This window comes from Python bivittatus, unplaced genomic scaffold, assembly GCF_059951505.1.
Source record: "Python bivittatus isolate LINGU-HERP-01145 unplaced genomic scaffold, Pbiv_v1 ctg000200_np1212, whole genome shotgun sequence".
NCBI classification, from domain to species: Eukaryota; Metazoa; Chordata; class Lepidosauria; order Squamata; family Pythonidae; genus Python; species Python bivittatus.
In genome coordinates this window covers 5,054,614-5,075,909 of record NW_028277040.1, presented here as the reverse complement: position 1 = coordinate 5,075,909, position 21,296 = coordinate 5,054,614, and the positions used below count along the sequence as shown (strand labels likewise).

General features: G+C 39.9%; 2 protein-coding genes and 2 non-coding genes across 6 annotated transcripts in view; 3 read left to right on the top strand and 1 right to left on the bottom strand.

The window, feature by feature from the left end:
- NDUFS1 (NADH:ubiquinone oxidoreductase core subunit S1) overlaps positions 1 to 21,296 on the bottom strand; it is an 80,637-nt gene that overhangs the window by 37,032 nt on the left and 22,309 nt on the right. The gene's annotated exons all lie outside the window — the stretch shown is intronic.
- Positions 76 to 9,440, top strand: EEF1B2 (eukaryotic translation elongation factor 1 beta 2). Of its 2 annotated transcripts, XM_088135619.1 has the most exons (7): positions 76 to 250; positions 1,358 to 1,480; positions 1,815 to 2,888; positions 5,265 to 5,388; positions 7,393 to 7,459; positions 8,109 to 8,234; positions 9,248 to 9,440. In XM_088135619.1, exons 1-7 carry the CDS (start codon positions 171 to 173, stop codon positions 9,400 to 9,402), a joined length of 1,749 nt encoding a protein of 582 aa, XP_087991745.1. In that variant the 5' UTR covers positions 76 to 170; the 3' UTR covers positions 9,403 to 9,440. The 2 variants fall into 2 exon arrangements, with proteins under 2 accessions (XP_087991745.1, XP_007436515.1); XM_007436453.3 differs by lacking the exon at positions 1,815 to 2,888 and having other exon boundaries at positions 81 to 250.
- Positions 7,250 to 7,325, top strand: LOC112541640 (small nucleolar RNA SNORD51). Its single transcript, XR_003085629.1, has one exon. It is a non-coding gene; the product is annotated as a small nucleolar RNA SNORD51 (small nucleolar RNA).
- Positions 7,732 to 7,865, top strand: LOC112541641 (small nucleolar RNA SNORA41). The gene has a single exon (XR_003085630.1). It is a non-coding gene; the product is annotated as a small nucleolar RNA SNORA41 (small nucleolar RNA).

Genomic DNA, 21,296 nt, shown 5'->3' with positions numbered 1-21,296 from the left:
TGTTAGTTGAGGGGCGTGCGCGGCGGAAGGATATCTATTCTGGGAAGTGCGGAAGGATCCTTGTCTATATAAGATACTCAGAGAAAGAACGCACTCTCTTTGGGGCGGCGGTGTGCTGCGTGGATGGTCGCCTTATCTGCTTCCATTGCAACTGACACTTCGGCGCCATCATGGGATTTGGGGATCTGAAATCTCCCGCGGGGCTGCAGCTCCTGAACTCCTTCTTGGCAGATAAAAGTTACATCGAGGGGTGAGGGGCCCAAGCAGCAGCTTCCGCGCGTCTTGTCTTTCTGTGTGTCGCTGTGGGAATCTTTGAGAAAAACGTTTCTTTATCCGCTTGCTCTCGGCGTTATAGGCCCTGATAGCCTTTCGTTGACACGGGTTTCCCGAGTAAAGTTGGGGAGGGTCGTGCGGCGAGACCTGGCTCTGAGCTTTAATAGGACCATGCGATCGGATACGAGTAAAAGCCGAGTGCGTTTCCTTTTACACCCATTTATAAAAACACCGAAAGCAAGGAGCATAATTACATTATAACGAATGTTCATATCGTTCTCGTTCCTGGAACGTTCAACATTGTTTTAATCTACGTTATCTTGCTTTTGTTTTCCAATAACGGTATGCGGTTCGTATTTTACTTAAGAGAACGGACTAGGAGAATGAGTTGTCTGCTGAATGACTGCCTAGCAGAGATTTAAATCAAAACCTTTTGCAGCTCAAAAGGTCTTACAACAGATGCCAGGTCCACTTTTATAAAGTAGCTTGTGTTGGAAATGAACTCTACATAGGTAAAAGTATTTTAATTGTAACTAGAGAAACACAGAATGAGTTAAAAAAAAAAAAAACATATTAAGCCTGTGAGCCTGACTTGTCAATGCTATGGAACGGTTTTTATTAATTTGGGGTTAAGTGCTAGAATTTAAAAAAAAAAGTTAACACACAGGTGTGATAGATCTAAATGGAGCTGCAACTTCAAATTATTGCTTTTAACAAGGAAATCCCCCTCCCCTTTCACTATGAAGATATATTGTGGCTGTTTTGGGTAATGGGCATGGTCTGTTCATCCCTAAAGTACCAGATCTGAAGGTCACAATCTAGTTCATTGCCTCTATCCAAAGCCATGGTGGGCTGGATTTGCTGCTTCCCATCAGATAGTTGCAGGCACTCCATCCGAAGAGCCACCTAGTGTCAGTTGCTAACAAATTCAGCTACCCTGTACTTTTCCCAAAGGTAAAAGTCACAAAGCAGCCGTAGAATCAATACTGTTAGTACTTAATTTATAGTAATTACGGTAGTTACTGTGGTAAATTAAACCAATCTTGCTCATTAAAATTCATGATAACATTGTGTTTTCTTGTAGATATGTTCCATCCCAGGCAGATGTTGCTGTATTTGAAGCAGTTGGTTCATCCCCTCCTCCTGAGCTATACCATGCCCTTCGGTGGTACAACCACATTAAATCTTACGATAAACAAAAAGCAAGGTGAGACTTATTTGTGCTAGTTATACTATTGTTTCTGTTCTGCCTACATTCTATGTTTCAGATAAAGCTCACAGAAATATAAGAATTTTCTTTTTCAGAAGTAAGTTAATTATACAATAAATATGTTTAGTATTTGTCTAACTGGGTAGTTTCAAATTTGTAATTAACTTTTTCTGGTGAATGCCATTGAGAAAATTGCATTATAAACCTACAAGAGATGGGGTGTTTACACTTTAAAATCAGGAGCACCTGTAATCCACATAATCCAGATCTGATCCCAGTAGACCTAGAAAATTCCCAATTTCAAAACTTGTTATTTAATCTTGCCATGCAGGGCCATCCAAGACAGACAGGTCATGGTGGACAGTTCTGACAAAACGTGGTCCACTGGAGAAGGAAATGGCAACCCACTCCAGTATCCTTGCCAAGAAAACCCCATGGACAATATCAAAAGGCTAAAAGATATGACACCAGAAGATGAGCCCCTCAGGTTGGAAGGTGTCCAGTGTGCTACTGGGGAAGAGCAGAGGGCAATTCCAAGAATTCGCTCCAGAAAGAGTGAAGTGGCCGGGCCAAAGCCAAAAGGATGCTCAGTCATGGATGCATCTGGAAGTGAAAAGAAGGTCAGATGCTGTAAAGAATATTGCATAGGAACCTGGAATGTAAGATCTATGAATCAAGGCAAGCTGGATGTGGTTAAACATGAGATGACAAGATTGAACATTGACATCTTGGGAATCAGCGAATTAAAATGGACAGGAATGGGTGAATTTAATTCAGATGACCATTGTATCTACTACTGTGGGCAAGAAACCCTTAGAAGAAATGGAGTAGCCCTCATAGTCAATAGGACAATGAGAAAGGCAGTAATAGGGTACAACCTCAAAAATGACAGAATGATCTCAGTGCGAATCCAAGGCAAACCATTCAACATCACAGTACTCCAAGTCTATGCCCCAACCACTGATACCGAAGAAGTTGAAGTTGACCGGTTCTATGAAGACCTACAACACCTTCTACAACTAACACCAAAAAAAGATGTCCTTTTCATCATAGGGGATTGGAATGCTACAGTAGGAAGTCAAGAAATAATTGGAATAACAGGCAGGTTTGGCCTTGGAGTACAAAATGAAGCAGGGCAAAGGCTAATAGAGTTTTGTCGAGAGAACAAGCTGGTCATAGCAAACACTCTTTTCCAACAACACAAGAGACGACTCTACACATGGACATCACCAGATGGTCAATACCGAAACCAGATTGATTATGTACTTTGCAGCCAAAGATGGAGAAGCTCTATACAGACAGCAAAAACAAGACCGGGAGCTGACTGTGGCTCAGATCATAAGCTTCTTATTGCAAAATTTGGGCTTAAATTGAAAAACGTAGGGAAAACCACTAGACCATTCAGGTATGTCTTAAATCATATTCCTTGTGCGTACACAGTGAAGGTGATGAATAGATTTAGAGGATTAGATTTGGTAGACAGAGTGCCTGAAGAACTATGGATGGAGGTCCGTAACATTGTACAGGAGGCAGCAACTAAAACCATCCCAAAGAAGAAGAAATGCAAGAAAGCAAAGTGGCTGTCTGATGAGGCTTAGAAATAGCTGTGGAAAGAAGGAATGCGAAAAGCAAGGGTGAAAGGGGAAGATATAACCAACTGAATGCAGATTTCCAGAGAATAGCAAGGAGAGAGAAGAAGGCCTTCTTAAACGAACAATGCAAAGAAATTGACGGAAACAGTAGAATGGGGAAGACTAGAGATCTCTTCAAGAAAATTGGAGATATCAAGGGAACGTTTTGTGCAAAGATGGGCATGATAAAGGACAAAAAAGGTAGGGACCTAACAGAAGCAGAAGAGATTAAGAAGAGCTTGCAAGAATACACAGAAGAACTATACAAGAAAGATCTTAATGTCCCTGATGTCCATACTGGTGTGATCACTGACCTTGAGCCAGACATCCTAGAGAGCAAAGTCAAGTGGGCCTTAGGAAGCATTACTAACAACAAAGCTAATGGAGATGACAGTATTCCAACTGAACTATTTAAAATACTAAAAGATTATGTTATTAAAATGCTGCACTCAATGTGTCAACAAATTTGGAAAACTCAACAGTGGCCATGGGATTGGAAAAGGTCAGTTTACGTTCCAATTCCAAAGAAGGGCAGTGCCAAAGAATGCTTAAACTACCACACAATTGTGCTTATTTCACACACTAACAAGGTTATGCTCAAAATCCTACAAGCTAGGATTCAGCAGTACATGAACTGAGAACTACCGGATGTACAAGCTGGGTTTCGAAGAGGCAGAGGAACTAGAGATCAAATTGCCAACATTCGCTGGATCATGGAGAAAGCACAAGAGTTCCAGAAAAACATCTACTTCTGCTTTATTGACTATGCAAAAGCCTTTGATTGTGTGGATCACAACAAACTATGGCAAATTCTTAAAGAGATGGGGATACCAGACCACCTTACCTGTCTCCTGAGAAATCTGTATGCAGGCCAAGAAGCAACAGTTAGAACCGGTCATGGAACAACCGGATTGGTTCAAAATAGGGAAAGGAATACGACAAGGCTGTATACTGTCACCCTGCTTATTTAACTTATATGCAGAGTACATCATGAGAAATGCCAGGCTGGAAGAATCACAAGCTGGAATTAAGATTGGATTAATTTATTTTAAAATATTTTAAAATTATTTGATCTCTAGTTCCTCTGCCTCTTCGAAACCCAGCTTGTACATCCAGTAGTTCTCAGTTCACGTACTGCTGAAGCCTAGCTTGTAGGATTTTGAGCATAACCTTGCTAGCTTGTGAAATGAGCGCAATTGTGTGGTAGTTTAAGCATTCTTTGGCATTGCCCTTCTTTGGAACTGGAATGTAAACTGGCCTACATGTACAGTAATTCCCAGTCATCTTGTATCTACCAGGCTTGTGCTGGAAAATTATAGTGCTATTATGTATCTGCCACTTGAAGTACTTGTCTCAAATACAGTATAGTATCTCAAAAAATTTGCTTCTTGGTTTATAATATCCTCATTCATTTTTTGGTTAGTGTTTTTTAAGTTTCAAAACAGATTGAACAAACTCCAGGTCTATTGACCCTAATTCTCAACATACAGCAGAATTAAGTAGTAGACATTACTATATTACTTCATACTGAAGATAGAGAAATCCTCTTATTAAAAAATGTCCCTACTAATAGAAAATAATTTTTATTTGCACTATTTGCTAAATAATCAAGATAAATCTATTTCCTTAAAAGTTGCAAAATTTTGCTACATAATGTGTAAGCTTCGCCCACAAATGGTTGCTAATAGTTATTGATGAAAGGGGTAATACTGTTGTCTGTTTTATTGTATGTATTTTTATTGGTCAATGACTGAAATATGATGAATAAGTGCTGTAAGGATTGATGTAAAAGCCCTTTCCTTTGATGTGCCAGCTATCTACTTAAAAGGAGTTTTTTAAATATATGGAAGTATTCAAAAATGAACAAGACTTCACAGTTAACATTGTGAAATTACACATTCTGTTGCCACCTTATTCTGCTGTTTGCTAGAGCTGGTCTCTCTATTCCTGTGAGAAGTAATAAAAAGTCTGCAGGGCATCAGGTGCCTTTGAAGTTGGCATCTAGTGTCTTGCCTTTGAAATTTCAACATGGTTAAGGATAGCTGTTTGTTAATTGGATGGCAAAGGCAGGCTGCACTTTTACAGCTTAATTCCAGACCACATTGAATTAGGAATGTACAGTCAATAATTAAATGCTATCTGTCTTCTAGTCTACCTGGTGTGAAGAAAGCTTTGGGAAAATATGGCCCTGCAGATGTTGAAGACAGTACAGGCACAGGTGGCGATAGCAAAGATGATGATGACATTGATCTTTTTGGTTCTGATGAAGATGAGGTACCCAAAACATTGTTATTAACTTTTAGTTGTGGGGCTTACATAAATAGCAGCATGAACTTAATTGGATAATGTAATAGAGTATGATGCAGCTGAGATTATATGGCTAAGATGTCGTCTGTGTGAGACACTATCTACAATGTTGCCCAACAGGGCTAGCTGGGGCATCTCAGAATTGCCATTGGAACACTTAGCTTCTTGCTTGGGGGATTTCTGTGTTCCTGCAGAGGTTGCTTGGCTTAACATTTTCTGTCTGCCATTACAACCACACCCAGTCCCAGTTAATATCTGCTCCATGTGTGAAGCAAGGTACACAATTGATTTGGAATTCTGTTCAGTTGGTTGGTGATCCAAATGAGGAGCAATTATGTGTAAATCGATTGGCATAGAAGGATCATCCTCTTGATAGCTTTAGATTGGCTGCCAGCATGAAGTTCTGCAGGGATGATGTATGAGTAAAAATGTTTCATCTCAAGAGCCAAATGGCTGCTAACAGCTTCCTCAGTTGGGGATTTTCCAGCCTCTATCAGTGTTACAGTTGAAGCCATGACCAGTATAAATTGTCTCACATAGCTGAGGCTTATTTTTCTAAGCAGCATGAGTCCCCAGTAGAACTAGGTCATTCCTTCACTTCACTGAGAGTAAGGGCAGTGAAGCAGAATGGCCACATTATTTCTTTAAATGAATGGAGAAAAAGCTGACAAGCCAAACCGAGCACACTATAGAGTCCACTTGGAGGTAGAGATGAGGGCAGCAAAGAAGGCTTACTACCTTGATCTGGTGAACTGTGTGCCTCAAATCTGTTAGAAACTTGGGACTACAGTTCTGAAGCAAGTCAGTTTGTCTGATTGTTCAGATTCCTTTCAGCTTCAGTATCTTGCAAATGGATACAAGATTTTGGAGAGAAATTAGTATTGCTATCTTTTTATCATTCCTAACAGTGAAAATGAAACTGGCCCCATTGTTATTAATACTTTATTGTGGGAAGAGCATGGTCGTTAAAGAAGCTTTCCATTGACCCAGTAGAATTGAGTATGTCAGGCTTAAATATATAATTTTGGTCCAAAGTGACCAAGATGATGGCTTTGCAGATGTATCTCAGATATACTTGATTGTCTAGACCAGTTTCATTTGGGATTTAAACAAGGATGTGAGAGTTCTTTGGTGAGTGAAAAGTGCTGTCCATTGGAATGTGGCTTTATTAGTTCTTTTGGAGCTTTCTGTGGCCTTCATTGTAATTTGACTACAGCATCCTTTGCAGCTACCTGACGAGCCTTTGAGGGTACTTTTGGTAGTGGTTCTAGTCATTAGAGTTGGGTTATATCCAGAAGAGAGAGTAGTGTTTGTTATATCTCCATAAAAGGGTTATGCTCACTTTGAAAGGCCTCTTAGATCCTGAGCTGTTCCTTCACTTCAAAATAGTGGCAGAGACCAGGAGTGCACTTGAACAGGAATATTGATTTTTAGTAACAACTGGTTCCAAGTGGTCATATCTGGCAACAATTATTCATGTTTTTGTTATATCACAAGGAGCTGACTACACTGCAGTTTGGATAAGATTATGCTCAGAAGAGTGCTTGGAAGCTTTCATTAGTGCAAAGGGTTTTCTCCAGTAGTTGATTTCAGACTATGAAAAACACTCGCTTTAGCTTTGCAAGTTAATTCAATCTTTTATTTAACCATTTAATTGATGGGTTGTGTTATGATATGGACACATAGTAACCATAGTAACCAGGAATCATGCCCCATCTGAGGGAGGCTTTACCTTATACTCTATAATGCATTTTAAAGTTGTCCATAGATACAGTGTTTTAAAATTAGTTCTCATGAGCATTCTCATCTTCCTTTTCAAAGCTTTGGATTGGTGATATGATGAATAAAACCAAATCACCATCTTTCGTCTGAAATCATGATGATTTGTTCTACTGAAAGATCCAGTTGAGTTTGAGCTTGATAAGGAAACAATTGCCTTGTTTTGTTTAACTTTTCTTTTCTTTTCTGTAGGAAAGTGAAGAAGCAAAAAAATTAAGGGAGGAGCGGCTTGCTCAGTATGAATCAAAGAAGGCCAAAAGTAAGTTATCAGCCTTTCAGCAGTCCTTAAATTTACTCAGTCCTATTTCCTAGATTAACAGCAATCTCGCTAAGCTCACTGCATATAAGTATTACAGACATCTTTCTTATTACAGCTATTACTTTGATTTAAAATATGTCATTAACAGTTCAAATGTCTGAATACAGCTGAAGATGCATTCCCAGGATTATAGAAGTAGTACAACATGCTGCTTAGATCATGTGTTATTCTGTCAATGGTGAAATACTGACTTCTCTATAGCAAATACAGGATTCCACAGGTACTGGCCTGAAACTGTTCTGTGCTGTAGCAGTTGCAGTATTCCAACTGTGGGAAAATAGCCGTCACGCTTGCAGAATGCTCGTTTCCTAACCAGGAGAAGAGAATTTCAGCGTGACGAACAATATCGTATCTTCTATTCTTTTCATATGCTGATTAAAGAATTTAATTTTACCTTACAGTTTAGAAGTTTTAAACATTTAGTACTGGGATACCATCAGCTTTTTAATAAAATAGAAACAGTAACATTTTTTGTTTGGGTGCTGTTATTAGACTGTAAGGAAATTTGTTACAATGCAGTTGCTATAAGTTCCTGAATTTACATAAAACAACCTCCTGCTTTTATTGAGTTATTCTTTGGTTTCTCTAGAACCAGCACTTGTTGCCAAGTCATCCATTTTATTAGATGTAAAACCCTGGGACGATGAAACAGACATGGCCAAATTGGAGGAGTGTGTCCGAAGCATTCAGGCTGATGGTCTGGTGTGGGGATCCTGTAAGTAACTGCCTGGTGATGGAAACACTAATGGCTTATTATTTTTAGAATATACTTCACATGATGAATTGCTTCTTAAATCATGTCCCCAGAAGTTGGTGGAGGTTCTTGTTTCCATTTCATGGAATAATGGGCTGTTCACTGAGAACTTCCGACTGGTAAACAGGTGGGGCCAGTCACGTTTCTCCACTGAGTGCCCCGGAATGGAATTTTGGCTGGGCTGTGGATTAGTTCACTGAATTCTGATGACCTGTGTAATTCACCTTACAACCATTCTCTCTGTGTTTGAGAGTCTGACATACATATAGAGGTGAATTGCTTCACCCTGTTGGACCTCTTAAGTAAAAGTCTTTCTCTTTATGCCTGATAGGCAGATGTAGATGGGCTAGCACTCTTTTTAAGGCATTATTTTGCATCAGTCATTGTTTTCCCCATCCCATTGTTCTGCAAAGGGTACACATCCACTGACACCCACATGGCTTTTAAATTTACCAGATTTCTCTAAGCTCCTTGCAAACATCAATGTCATTAGCACATTACCTTAAACTGTGTTTATTACTGCTTGCTGCTCCTGCATATGACAGCCTTCAATACAATGAGGTAATTTTCCTCATTGGAACCTATCAGTAAAGATAAGTTTCAATAAGGAAAAGATCAACTTTCTACTGCATCTCACACTTAAATGATGAATGTTGTAGGACAAGAGTTGTGTCAATCTGTAAATCAGGAGTCTGGTGGCACCTTTTCAGACTAACACATTTGATTAAAAGACATCACAAAAGAAGGTGCTACCAGATTCCTTCTGTAAAATGATGAACGGGGGAGGGCTGATTTCTCTTCCTCCTTCTAAATTCACTTCTTAGCTGCTGTATTTCAGTGAGATTGAAACAAGAGGGGAACTATAATTCAGGTTCCTTTATACTTGCTTCTACATATCACACTGAGCACCAATTATAGGGAAAAATGTACAGAGCAGATCATCAGTTTTAACAGCTGTTCTATTATCTTTCTAGCCAAACTAGTTCCAGTTGGTTATGGAATAAAAAAGCTTCAAATTCAGTGTGTAGTTGAAGATGATAAAGTTGGAACGGATATGTTGGAAGAAAAGATCACTGCATTCGAAGATTATGTACAATCCATGGATGTGGCAGCTTTCAACAAAATTTAAGTTGTGGTAGCTTGAGGAATAAAACTATTGCAGCAGAAGTGTTGTGTTTTGTTCTCTTCAGCTGTTCAACTTTTAAAAAGTGAGTTTACAACTGAGGCTGTGTAGGCTAAAAAGAAATACTTTAATTTGAATTTTTCAGTTCAGAGGCAGGAGATGGGTCTACCATTGTCCTGTCTTTCATGCTTGGGAGGAATTCCAAGTTGTGATTCTACCTCTGCTGAACCAAATCCCCTCTAATTGATTGAATAGCTCTTTACATGACATAATTGGTTGCTCTGACATTGAAAGTACTGAAATGGAGGAGTTTGAAAGATCCACTGCGTAAACAGAGTGGGGGATGGCTCATTTCATGGGGCTCCCTTCAAACTTAATAAATGTTATGAATGAACCACCTAAGGAGAAGCATCTTAAACCCACTATACCCTAAACAAATGGATCATCAAAGAAATCAACCCAGAGTTCTCAAGGCAAAAATAACCAGGCTCAAATTATCCTACTGTGGACACATTCTGCAAAGACCTAGCTCTCTGGAGAAGGCTGGAATGGTGGAAAGAAAGAGAAGAAGAGGATGTCCAGCAGCAAGGTGGATGGACTCGGGCACAGTGGCAATGAGTGCACTGTTGGAAGGCCTGAAAGACCAGGTTGGGGACATATTGTCATGGAGAAAATCAGTGTGGTTGCTAAGAGTTGAGAATGACTTGATGGCACCTAAATCAAATCTAATCACCTGGGATCATGGCAGAAACCACAGCTCTGGAACGCTTCCTGTTCCAGAATAATTACTTCTGGAAAACCACAATTGTTCCTGGAATGGCCAAATTGAAATAATTTGGAAGATAACTATTGAATGTTTAAGGTGATGTGAGGGTTCTGTTATCAGACTCTGAAGTTTCACATACTGCTTAAGGATGTCCTAAATGCAAAGTCCTAAGCTTTGGTTTTACTTTAGATCTATGTGTGAACCCAAGTATTATAGCTTATAAGTCATGATTTGTGAGATCCCCATCTAAATCTGTCTGGTTTTCATCACAACTTTCAGACATGAAAAACTGATTTATATCTCCTTATACACCAAAACAAAATATGAGATGATCTAGGATAGAGCTTTTGAGTGAAGCAGCAGGCATTTAGGGAATATAGGGTGCAGTGGATGTGCAGTTGGAGTGTTAAGAAAAAAGATTGCTGGGAGGGTTATTGAACTCTGCCCTGGATCGGGGCTTCTGATGGAGTGATGGTTACCTGTGTACTGATAACCAGCTGGTTACCTTCCTCTAAGGCAGGGTTAAACTTTCCAGCATGGCAACCTCCTAAGGTGATAAATTACTTTCTGGCACCCCCTTGAATATATACAGAGTAAACAAGCTGCTGTGTTTTGCATAGTTTTGACAGATGACTGGACCCACAAAATTAACCATCTATCAACTCGCTGAGGATTTGCCCATCCATGCCTGCTGTGGGCTTGCTCAGGACAAGCTTGAGCAAGTTTTAACAGTGATCTTGCTTTGTGTGCACCTGCGCTGTCAAAATTTGCTCACCACTTTGCCACCTCTCAAAACTTTGTTGGGACTTTGTTCCCTGCTTTGCTTGGAGAAGTCTGTCCATACAAAATAGGGAGCAGAGCAGACAGCAAGTTCTGGCACAGGCCCATGGTGTGCGTGTTTAGGCTTACTGGCATTGGCTGTAGAGCAAGGACATCCCTTCCTTAACCGTCCCAAGGGCAACTTGCTTTCACTTGCCAAAAGCCTAGTGCAAGCAAGGCAGCAGCATGGTTGATCCTGAAACTGGCCTAGCTACTGCGGAAGGAGGCTGAGGCTCTGGATCTCCCCATCACTGGCCGCATCCCCGTGGCAGCTGACAGTCAAGTGGGAAACCAGACCTTTCCTTTCCTTGCTGCTCTAAGCTTGTGCTTTTTTTGCCCCTCTAAGGGCTCACTTGTGGAGGGGGAACATAATCCCTTCCTTCGCCCAGCAATTCAGCTCTTATTCCAGGGTTTGCTCCCCAAATAGGTGCAGCAAGAAAAAACATTGCCTGTGACCCTTCACAGGATTGCAATCGATTGTTACAGAATTCCTGCTCTAATGCAACCATCCCAGACTCAATTGCAAGGCATTCAATAGGGTATCTATCTCCTGGATCTCTGAGAGTGTAGAGTCATGGCAGAGGCAGTGTTTGCACTTGAGTCATTCTTTGCAATACACTTCTTTAAGTGTAGTCACAGGCCATTGATCAGGGTTCTGGCCTTGGTACTTAGAAAAGCCCTTGGGTAAACTCCAGGAGAACCTGGGCTCTGAAGCCAGGAGAACTTTGGCATTTTCACTTCATTCTGGAGTTGCGCAGAGACTGAAGCTTTTGGATTCTAAGGAAGCATTTGTGTTTGTCAGCCTGTGTCACCCAAAGGTGATTGATGTCAAGATCTCCTAATTGCAGAAATAGACCAGGCATAGGAGAGAACAGGCCACAGCCAAGAAGGGACTGGACCATCCAGTAGAGGCTTCAGCAGTAGCAGCAGCAGCCAAAGCCCTTGGCAGATGCAAGCATGCCCACTTCAGTTTGGGGCTACATGGTTGGGACCTTACCAGATGAAGAGAAGTGCTATCTGTTGGCCAGAGCAGGTCAGAGGAAGGTGGATCCATTCCAGTTTTGGGCTACCAACACCAAAGTCTGGCCAGAGCCAGCAACGTTTACCTGGTAGAACCTCTGCTGTTCCCCAATCAGTGTCACAATCCAGAGGGTATTATTCAGGGCATGGGATGTGGTGTTCCCCACTGCTTGTGCTTGAATGCTGACTTGGTAGAGCAACTTGTCTCCCTTAAAATAAATCTCCTTTTGCAGGATGTCACTGAGCTGCTACTAGAGGGGGACTGAGAGTTAGGTGCTGATATCACTTTCCAGATATGGCTAGTGGTGAGAGATGAGTGCTGTCCCAAGTTAGCTACGACACACCTTGAGCAAATCACTCCTATTGGAGCAGGTTATACTGGATTATGTCCCTGGCTTATGTTACTTGAGAGGTGCATGTGGGATGATGAGTCAGTTATATAGTGAGATGGGCAGCATATAAATTTGATAAATAAATAAATATAAATATATGCTATACACACAGCTTACCTGACTGTCCCTTTCAGTACTTCAGAGATGGAAGTTTACACTGAATGAGACTCCATGTGGAATCTAATCCCTGCACCATCTGAGTTTCAATGGAATTAACCCATCATCTCTACCATGGCTGCCTTTCCTCCCTCAGACCCATTGCCATGGCCTGCCTACCTTCATGCATGGCCAATGAGGATGTTGCTGGCTCTCAGTCTCTGGCCCAGTTGATTCAAACTAGGTGCTCGAGTGCTGAGGCAAACATACTTGCATATAGCACAAAGATGTTCTAGCACACAGCCAAGAAAAGAAAAAGAGGTCTCTTCTTTCCCACTCATCAGGCCAGTGGCTGAGTGCCAGGAAAGTAAACCACTAGTGTTCTTTCATAGACTCCTGTGGGGTGTCAACATGTGTGGCCCTCAAAAGAAAAGCAAGTAGAATGTGGCAGGTAATATCAGGCATCCGTTTGTATATGTGCTTCAGTGCATAGACAAATGTCGGATGAGATGTGAATGCCAAAAGGTAGCATAATGTTGGTCTACCTGGCCTGCTAAACGTGTGCAAATGCATTCTGTAAAGTTCTTGGATCCCACTTATATTAAGATCTAGAATGCCTTTCAGTATGCAGTGAGCATGTTGTCATCTTCATAGGCGCTCTGAAAGCTCCATAATCAGTAGGACAAAGTACACACGAACACCTCACTCTAGCAAGCTATCATCAATGTAGTTATCTTCTTCCCCCAAATGCTACGCTGATGGTTTTGATGGGTTTTGTGCTTTTAGAGTTTTTGACTTTGAGTGCATTTGAAGAACAAATGGGGCGCTGGTTGGTTGGCTTCTGCTTTTTTAGTGGTGTTTGTTCATCTTTGTATTCTGAGCATTGCATTTGCTTATGCCTCTTTCTCCGTGGAGACTTTGGAGGGCATTTTTAAACACCCCAAAGGCTTACTAGTTGGCTTGCTAACCTTAGGGATATGTGCAGTCTTGGATTCTGCTGATGCAATCTATGGTATGTTTTGGTGCAAAGGTATGTTTGAAAGTATTGGTTTGAGATCTGTTTGCTGCATTTCTTCAGTCTCTCCCTTTGGCTCTGAAAGTGCAAAAAGAAGGGTTGTTTGCTGAGCAAGGATGCAAGCATGACTCATGATTACTCTTTTGATCTATTAAACCAATGTACTTTACATTTAAGATGTAAATGCTGGCATCCAGGCAGGCAAGGATTGACTTGAATTTGCTCCCTGGGTGGGCCTCACTCCCAGGCGGCATCTTTCTTGCTCTCTCTCCCATTCCTCCCCCACCGCACAGTAAATCTGCACTGCAGATGAACCTTTAAAATCCTGGAGTGAAGGAAAAATCCATGTTCCTTACCATTTGCAGGGTAAGGTGGGGCATAGGCAAGAGGTTTATTCTGAAACATTTTTAAAAGCAAGTTAATAGACTGACTATGTGTGAAACAAGCAGCACAAATCTCTCTGGGTTAATCAGAAGTAAAGTTTTATTGGAAGTGTTTGCAAAGGCTGGTGGGCTTCGTTGCAAATAAGAAGCCACACTTCTTACAGATTTCAGCACGTTTTACGTTCATTTCTCCCCATTTCCCCATTGGCTGAGGGATACTCTGAGGTTACAATCTTTAGCCGCCCGCCTACTTCTTGTTACCCCCCTTTCTACAGACCCCTACATACTACATACATTACATCTTCATGGTAAATAGGTGATTAGCTATGCGGAGTGTGGTTTTTGTTATGGTAATGAAGGTTGGGACGGCAAGAGTTCACTCATTCCTAAAAGATCTCTGTTAAGTGTCACTTTAGACAGGTCAAACTGCTCCAGACTGGTTTTCTCACCTCAACTCATCCCAGAGATATCTCCCCCTCCTCATTTCCTGTGGCTCTTGGGGCCGCTTGATTACCATGGCAATGTCTCCTGATCTCCTAGTTTGAGATAGAGCGTTTGGCAGCTAGGTACCTAATATTGCAGCTGCACTTTTAGCATGCTCAAGTTACTATTTCTTTGTCAATAATAACAGATATTTTATCCATCTCTCACAACTAGAATTGAATACTTTCTGCCAGGATGTCCTAATGCCTAGAGGATGTAACTGATTGGAAAGGATTTTTCTCTCTCTTCAGAAAAGGATCAAAAACCTGGACATCCTACTAGTCAGCTATGTTCCTTTCAGTTAGCATACACACAGGGCAAATGATAGTGTTCTCTGAGTTCAAAGAAGGCCACAGCTAGAAAGCATGGGCTGTAAAACTCTGGATAAGCCCTAGATCAATGTTTCTCAACCTTGGCAACTTTAAGATGGGTGGACTTGAACTCCCAGAATGGCTGGCTGGGGAATTCTGGGAGCTGAAGTCCACCCATCTTAAAGTTGCCAAGGTTGAGAAGCACTGCACTCGATGATAGCAACCAGTAGAGCTTTCTGTATCTGTTTCCTGCCATTAGTGGCTGTCTGGATTTGCACATGAGTCCCCCGGGGTGAAACACTCAAATCCTGATTCAAGCTTTGTTTTGATGAAACTCAGAACACGCACATTGGTTCACATTTTTTTTCTGCCAAACCACGAGCAATATGAATCACTGTGCTGGAACTCTCAGGATGCAATGTTTTGTTTTACTGTCAAAACAAAACACATTTTCTGCTTTATGCAGGCCTCCATTCCATTTTACAGTTTTGGCTTAAAAAGAGAATTTGCTATGAAACTTTCCCCACATAGAAAACTACATGGTTACCCAGCTGTGCATTCTATTCAGGATAGGCATAAAGTATGTTAAATTGCTTAGTTCTGGACATTTGGTAAAATATTCAAGCACTTGCCTTTCTAGGGCCTGGCTCACGGGAAAGGTCTGTGTAGAAAGATGCAGAACTCCACAGCTGAATAGACTAAGCAGCATCAGCAGATTCATCTTGATTGGTGACAGTCAAGATTAAGTATCTTTTGGCTTCCGGTGGGAACATGGTGGCTTAAACATCACTCTGTGAGAAGGGAGATGACACCACAATGTGCTCCGGATTAAGGAGGAAGTGAGGAAATTGACCCAGCCATTCCTCAAAAGCTAATTGCAGAGACAGAAGCTTCTGAGAACAGCTTTCAAGTTGAGTGGCTGGGAGGCAGGGGTCCCTCTTCATTCGACGCTGCAGTGCAGCCTAACCCTAACATCTGGATTATAACTATTTTTCAGCTTAAGAGAGACCTTCCTTCACAACAGATAAGTAAATCTCTTGGGGCTTATCCTTATTTCTGGGACTATATTTTTAAATGAAGAAACAGAACTTTAAATCAAGCTGATTAATTCACAAAAAGTTGGAGGAAAAGTGGAATTTAAAAGGGAGTTAAAATTTACTTACAGTGAAAAAGGGAGATTGATTTGTTAAAAGTTTATTTTTCTATGAAACTCCATTTGCAGCAATGAGGTTTGCCTTTTCTATGGGAAAGTTTCTTGTTTTGTTCAGTTCTGCCTGCTGACTGGTGGGGCTTTTAAAACAGAAGTAGACTGTAACTTGATTCCTGTGTGCTCCCTTTGAGGCGAGCGCTTGGGCCTGCAATTCCAGCTTGAAAGACACTAGAGGGCAGAACTGCAGTTTACTTTTGCTTGTAATTACTGTAATTATATCCTGCTATACATTTTACTTGTCTAAACAGGAAAAAAGAAGAAATAGCTAAAAGAGGTCCTTTGGAGCAGCCATTAGATGATAAAATAACTCCTTTAAGTTTATTCCAGTCAGTGTTTGATGAACTAGGAGCTAAATTTAAGTCCTTTGAAAAAAAGAGGAAAGAGGTGATAAGATGATTTACTTTGAAAAAGAGGTGGAGACTGAATCAAATGTGGAATTAGAGTTCAAAAAAAAAATGTTGGACTATGAGGGTGATATGAATAAAGAAGTTGTGGATTTAAACATGGATTTAAGATGCCCACAGGATGATATGGAAAAAGATGGCAGAATGGATCTACAAACGGAATCAACTGATGTCACAATGTTCAATGGGAACAAACAAATAATGGAGAAGAGCAACTTGGAAAAAATTTTTATCTTGGATTTGCAAAAGGAATGTACTGCATCGGTGAGGCTGTTCCTGGGAAGAGACAAAGTACTGGAGATGTTTCTGGGAGAAGACAAGGAGATGATGGGGAATGAACTTGTGGGACATTATATGAAAAGTTTTAAAATTAAGCTTTTTAAAAGTAAACAGAAGGTTTACAAAGTGAACTTATTGAACTATGGTTAACATATATGCTGAGGTTTTGGGTAGTTATTAATGGGATTTGTTTTTGTGACCAGGACTGAATGACAATATTTTAAGGATTTTGGTATAAAGTTAACTAAGGTTAAAATATATTTGTTCTTACATTTATGGAATTTATATTCTTATATAGGACAATAGTAGTACGGATTTTATATGCATAAATGTGGAAGGATATGACATTATCTATCATTTTATTTTTATACATGATAACGGCAGCAAGGTTTTTAAAGGCATAGAGTTGGAAGATAAGACATTATCTATAGTGGAAGAATGGTTTGTGAGGTTGATGGAGTTGGCTAAGATGGCAAAATTGATGGTTTTGACTTGAGATAAGACATTGTGTAATTTTAGTGTCAATTGGATTTTTTTTTTTTTTTTTACTTTTTGCAGGACATAGAAAAATGAAATTATGTTATACGGGTCTGATGATTAGAAACGTTATGGGGTAATAAAAATAATGGAACTTATGTGTTAAATTTAGAGCAAGAGTCTGACGTATATTGTTACTTATAGCTGTTGCGGGGAGGGTCAGAAGTCAATTCTTTTTTGTTTTTTTCTTTTCTGCACTTTTGCTTTTTACTATTTTCTAATTTTTTCAATTCCTTTTTTTTTCTTATTTTCTTTCTTAATATTAGTTTTGATTAGTTTTTACTGTTTTTTTAAAAAATATATTAGTTATTATAAAAAATAATTAAGTATCTTTTACTGGGGAACTCTAGGAAGAAAGAGTCTGCCAGTGAGGCTTATACTCATTTCCCACCCCCATCCCTTGGGTAATGGAACTAATGATTTATTTTTTGTTTTTTATTTATATTTCAAATTTGGTCACCGCCCATCTCACTAAAAAGTGACTCTGGGCGGTTTACAGTAAAAATATAATTAATTATATATTAATTATATATACATATATTAATTATATAATTAATGTTACATCTGATTTGATTCATTAGAAATGTTTGGTTGCAGATGGTTTCCTGAACCCAAATCTTACACTGGACAGCTGGACTTCAAATACTGTGATCGGACAGGTGGTGTCAGCCCCACTAGAAGGACCAAACCAGGAAATCAACTCCACAGGAAGGCTAAAATTACTTTTATTGAGACTGGCTATAATAACAGAACCTTGCAAGTCTGCTGTTCCTCCTCCTCCTCCTCCTCCTCCTCCTCCAGTGAATCAGGGCGGTGTCTGCCTGAGATGCTTCTCAATATTATCTCCTTGTTCTGGAATTAAAACATACTTCAGACCCTTTGACTAGGTAACACTTCCTGCACATCTCCATCAAGATCATCTTCCCTACTTCCTTTCAGGTAGAGATTGTGACTCCACTGTTTCTCTTACACCTGTGTGGTTCCAAATACATAGTCCTATCTTTAGAGAAGAGCAAACTCTTTTGGTAAAGGCTCTCTGTCCCGTGAGTGCATTTTCACTGGAGCGTTTCAATTACAGTAAATTTAAAACTGCTGTAATTTAATCCAAGCAGAAAGTTTCTCGGTGACTGTGAAAGCAAAACAGGTGACATTAATGGCACAAATGTTTCAATGGACAGCATTCAGTGTTGCATCTTTTGGCTTGAAAAAATTCCCAGCCTTTCTGGTCTATAAACATGAGGAATCTGAAAATTGCCCTGAGGTAGAAACTGTGGTCTTAATTCAGTGTCATCGATCTGAATCTCATTCATACCATGGTAGCTAAGAGAACTTGATCTGAATAAGACAGCTTTGTTTGAAAAAGAAAAGGCAGTATCTTTTGACTGCAGACCTTGTCCTATTGGGATGGATTAATCGCCCTGTTAGTTTACAGTCAGTGCCAATTCGCAAAACCTCACGGATGTGCAACCTTTTGCTTCTAGCCTGCACCTATTTTAAAACTCCATACTTGGTCATGGCTCATTAGGGTAGGTATCTCTTCTCAAGACCTCACTGATTGTCTTTACATGGAGCAAACTATACATATTTGTTCTTCTTGCCTCAACTACCTCATAAAAATCAACCCAGTGTCTCAAGAAACTATATTTGAATCAAGGAAATCAGACTTGAATTCACATGCCTGCTCAGTCATTAAATCATCTAGATGACTGTAGAGAAATGAAGAAGGCATAGATGGTGAACTATTCTGATATGGCCTAATGGCTAATGAATAAAGCAATATTATTATTGGTAGTGGTGGTGGTAGTGGTGGTCACACAGTCAGCCAAATGTTTAGACTGGATTTGGCATTTTTGTCCACCTATCAAATCCTTCCCAAGGACCTGGGATAGACAGATGTTGTTGTTTGATTAAAGATATCATCACAGGATATAAGCTGTTCCAAGTAAAGCTGCCTTTTGCAATTGACTGATGGTGATTTTGTCAGTGTTGATGGTCTCCAAGTAATACTCCAGATGTTTTGGGTTGTATCCAAGGCACCTATTACTATTGGTACTATCTTTGCTTGCTTTTGCCACAATCGTTCTATTTCTATTTGCAGGTCTTTGTATCTTGTGATTTTCTCCAATTCTTTCTCTTCTATTCTGCTGTCTCCAGGTATTGCAATGTCCACTATCCAGACTTTTTTGTCTGTCTTATCAACAATTGTTAAGTCTGGAGTGTTGTGTGGCAGGTGCTTATCTGTTTGGATTCTAAAGTCCCAGAGCACTTCAGCTTCTTCATTTATATTACTTTGTCTGTTTTGTGGCCCCACCAGTTCCTACTTGCAGGCAAATGGTATTTCTTGCAGATATTCCAATAAATACCATTTGCCTGCAAGCAAAGACTGGTTATTATTATGTATTATTGGTTATTATTATTTTTGGTGGTGGTGAACTGCTACTTTGAAATGGTTATAAGCGAACATCCTATGTGCCAAGACCAATTCTAGTCCAGCTCTCTGCCTGCTTCATGGTGTTGTGACAGGTTAGCCCTCTTCTATTTGTGCAGTGAGATGATCAGTGCTACCTCCAAAGCTACTGTTGGGATGTTCATAAAGCTATTGTTTTCTACTGTTAGGTTTGGCAATTTGGACCTTGGCAAAATTTTTAAAAAAGGATGATACTTTGTTCTTTTGGAGTGGGGGGAATGCATTCATTCATTCATTCATTCATTCATTCATTCATTCACTTACTTACAGGGTTTATAGACAACTCCAATCAACTGACTCTGAGCAGTGTACAACTCCCCAAATTCATAATTTGGAATTAAAACAGATAGTAATCAAATTTAAAACAAAAAACATACCCTGTAATTTTGTGTACAACATAATCCTTTAGGACTGAACATCAATATAGGTTGGTTGCTTTGTGGAAAGAGACTTTAAACTGCTTGGTTTGGACTTTATTTTTTAATTATCTGCACATTGATGAAAATATCTTAGTTTGAGGGATGGAGGGTTAGAAGTTAAACATCATAGGTGTCTTTCTGAAAAAGGTGCTGAGTAGAGCCACATGGAAGAGCAGGTGTAATACCTCTGCTTCAGCAGTTTGTTGGTTTCCCCACCCCACCCTCCAAGCACCTGAAAAAGCAGGAAAAAAATAACTAAATAAAAATCCTCAAAGAAAAGACCTGTCCCAGCAATCTGCATAGACATATGGATCTCTTTAGCAGAAAGACAGAAAACAAGTGGTTAAAAATGCTTTCAGTCTTATCAGGGATAAAGTTGTCTGACACTGACATCAATGATTTATTTTTTTTAATCTGAGGAATGAGTAAGCCATTTAAATCTTTCCAAAGCTGTGAGAGACTAGGTCTACTAGCAACCCACTGGGAATCAATTGATCAAATTAACACAAATGGTATGTAACGAGGGAGGCAATGGAAGGGAAGATCTATGGAACAGCTCCTCTACCATGATGTCTCCTTGCTTAAATATGCATTCAGATGGGTAGAAGTTGGAATATGTCTGGAATCTGAATACTCTAAGATGAAATTCTGGGTGATCTACAGAAGATGGAATACAATGAATTAACAGATGGAGCAAGTCTTGGAGTTGTAATCCCAACATATCTGAAAGACACCAGATTGAGGAAGCCTAGGTTAGCTTATGCTGGGATCACATATCACACTTTACCATAATCCATCAAGCCATGACTTGTAGTGATGTTGAGTTCACCCACTGATGAGAGATGTTATCAGTCTAATTCAGCCATTTCCAAGCTTGGGTTCCGGTTGTTGGACTAAAACTTCCATCGTCAATAGTAGAATGTGATCATCCAACTTGGTAGGTGATCAAGGCAACTAAGATTTTCAAAAGACATTCTACTACTATCCTTGTAGTTTGCCATTCAGCTTCATGATTTATTCTGGCAAAGTCACAGTGCCTCAGTCACGGATTTATTATCATTTCCAACATATTCAAATTTGCAAGAATAATTATGCATATGTTCTCTGTGTATATTCTCAGTTAAGAAAAATAGAGTCTGGGGGCAAAAAAAGATGTGATAACTGTAGCCATGCTTTTCTGAACATGGACCTCTTGCTATAACATGGAAAAAAGAAACTGATCTTTGAATATCAGGTGGGTGTGGTTGAAATATTACTTAGGTCAGTCTAAAATGGATTAAGGAAAACAAGCCAACCAAA